Source organism: Chaetura pelagica, unplaced genomic scaffold (assembly GCF_000747805.2).
Source record: "Chaetura pelagica isolate M959 unplaced genomic scaffold, ChaPel_1.0 scaffold807, whole genome shotgun sequence".
Taxonomy (NCBI): Eukaryota; Metazoa; Chordata; class Aves; order Apodiformes; family Apodidae; genus Chaetura; species Chaetura pelagica.
Window position 1 is genome coordinate 1,141,958 of NW_009953935.1, and position 1,976 is coordinate 1,143,933.

Sequence of the window (1,976 nt, forward strand, 5' to 3'; positions counted from 1 at the left end):
CCGCAGCCAAGCGCTGGAGACCCTGCGGTCGGACGGCTGGGGACCTCGCTGGACTTCTTGCTTGCAGGGTCTGAGCGAGACTCCTGCCTGCATCTCCTCTCCATACCCGGCAGGTACCTGCACGGTCCCCAGGTTTCTTGCCCAGTCCTCGGCTTCTTCCCTACCTGGCATTACGGGACTTGTTAGTGCCGGTACGTCTGTCATGAATCTGACCTCTTCCCCTCTCTCTGTCCCACTTCCCTCCTCACTGATATTAAAGCCTTCCCTACGTCTCTGCCGTGCACTGAAGGGCTGGTGATGGGAGTATTTTCATCCCAGAGTTTTTCTCACTGTGACCTGCTGCGGGGAATCCCGCTGCTGGCTGGAGCGCGGGTCCCAAGCCCGCGCCGGCCCTCGGGACCCGCGCAGGAAGGGGCTGCACACTGCCCTGCAGGCAGCAGCAGCGTGAGAAAACCTCTTTAAATCTTGTGTGCCCAAACCCTCTTTGTGATGCTGCCTGCCCTGACCTCTCTGGAGGAGCACAGATTCAGTCATGCCGGCCGCATGATCCTCATACCATAAATTCACCTGATGCTGAGCCCCGACTGCAGCCTGGGCACCAGCTCTGCTGAAGCTTTGGTGGAGAGGGCTAACTCTCCTCCTAACTGAAGGGTTGATGTGCAGCTTCACCTCTGCAGTCCTAGGCTGTTACTAGGTCCTGGAAAGCATAAAGATTCTGTGGATTTTCTAGAAGTGCTGACATTTTCACTAGAAAGTTTTAGCCCAGGAGATTTTTTCGGAGCTGATGAGCACAGGAGTCGTTTCTTGGTCTGGGTCTCTGGGTACCTTATTTTGCCTGGGCCCAAAGTGGTGCTGACTTTCCCCTGTGCCATTTGAGTTGCTCCCAAATTTAATTACCTCAGTTACTACAGGGTTGCAGGTTGTTGTAAACTCCTTGCCTTTGCTGCCAGTGTGTGCTAGGTCCTGTCCTGTGCCCTTCCCCAGGTGGGAATGCAGCATATGGGTTGTCTGGCTTTGCGGAGTCTCGGGGCTTTGGGGAGTCCTGCAAATGGGTAGTCTGGATGTGGTTGGCAAAGAGCTGTGGGGAAGTGGCTCAAAAACCTCCGGATGGGGAGTCCTGAGAGCTGCCTCCCACCTGCCTGGTGTGAGACCACAGGAGGGAGAAAGGGGCTTTGCACTGGGGTCTGTGCCTGAGGCTGTGCATTAGGGACCTGGATATATGTCTTTGCTAAGAGCCTGTGCAGTGTTACAGGCCCTTCGGCTGCTCCTTGAAGTCCTGCTGACGGCTGTGAAATACGGGAGGCAGGCGCGGGGCAGCACATCTGGGCGGGATGGAGCAAGTGGCTCTGGGGCCGGGCTGGCACGGCGGGTAATGAGACACAGATGAGAGGAGGGAGTGTTTTTCCTGGCAATCCAGATGGACTCAACTTAAGATTTGATTTAGAGGGTTTGAAAGGGGGGCCTGGCTGCTGGGGAACAGACCCCAAGCACTTCCTGGAGCGGTGAGGGGGGGGTCTTCTGCTGGCTTTTCAGATATTTAATGGCCCAGTGCAGTCTAAACAGGGAAGTACTTCGGGGTGAGATTAGCACAACATAATCACATCTTAAAAGGTCTTGAGAGACACAAGGCACGTCCGCTCTCGTATTAATTACTTGTTATTAATAAAGCTGGGGTCAGGCTAGAGGTGTATGCTCTGGAGCGTGCCGGTTCCCTCTCTGCAGAGCCGTGGTGTATCCAAAAGCAGCACAAAGCCCCACAGCCTCCACCTGCACCCTTCCTGCTCCGGAAACCAAGTGGCCAACATTCCTACAGCCACCTTTAAAACTAATTTGCCCCATAATACCCTGAAAGGGCCACGTCTTTCTAAGTGCCCAGAACACCTCTGAGTGCTGTAAAATAGTAATAGCCAGGGTGTTCACAGCACGGGAATTTCCTGCTATGATTGATTTCTAATTTGCAAGGAAAATACAGCCAC

The 1,976-nt window shown here is 54.4% G+C and overlaps 1 protein-coding gene across 1 annotated transcript in view; it reads left to right on the top strand.

Moving 5' to 3' along the window:
- Positions 1-1,121, top strand: part of LOC104392347 (carboxypeptidase N subunit 2-like) — a 3,571-nt gene extending 2,450 nt beyond the window's left edge. The window contains exon 2 of the mRNA XM_010001741.1: positions 985-1,121. Within this exon, the coding sequence (XP_010000043.1) occupies positions 985-1,121 (137 nt within the window). The remainder of the gene's footprint in view (positions 1-984) is intronic.
- Positions 1,122-1,976: the final 855 nt, after the last annotated feature.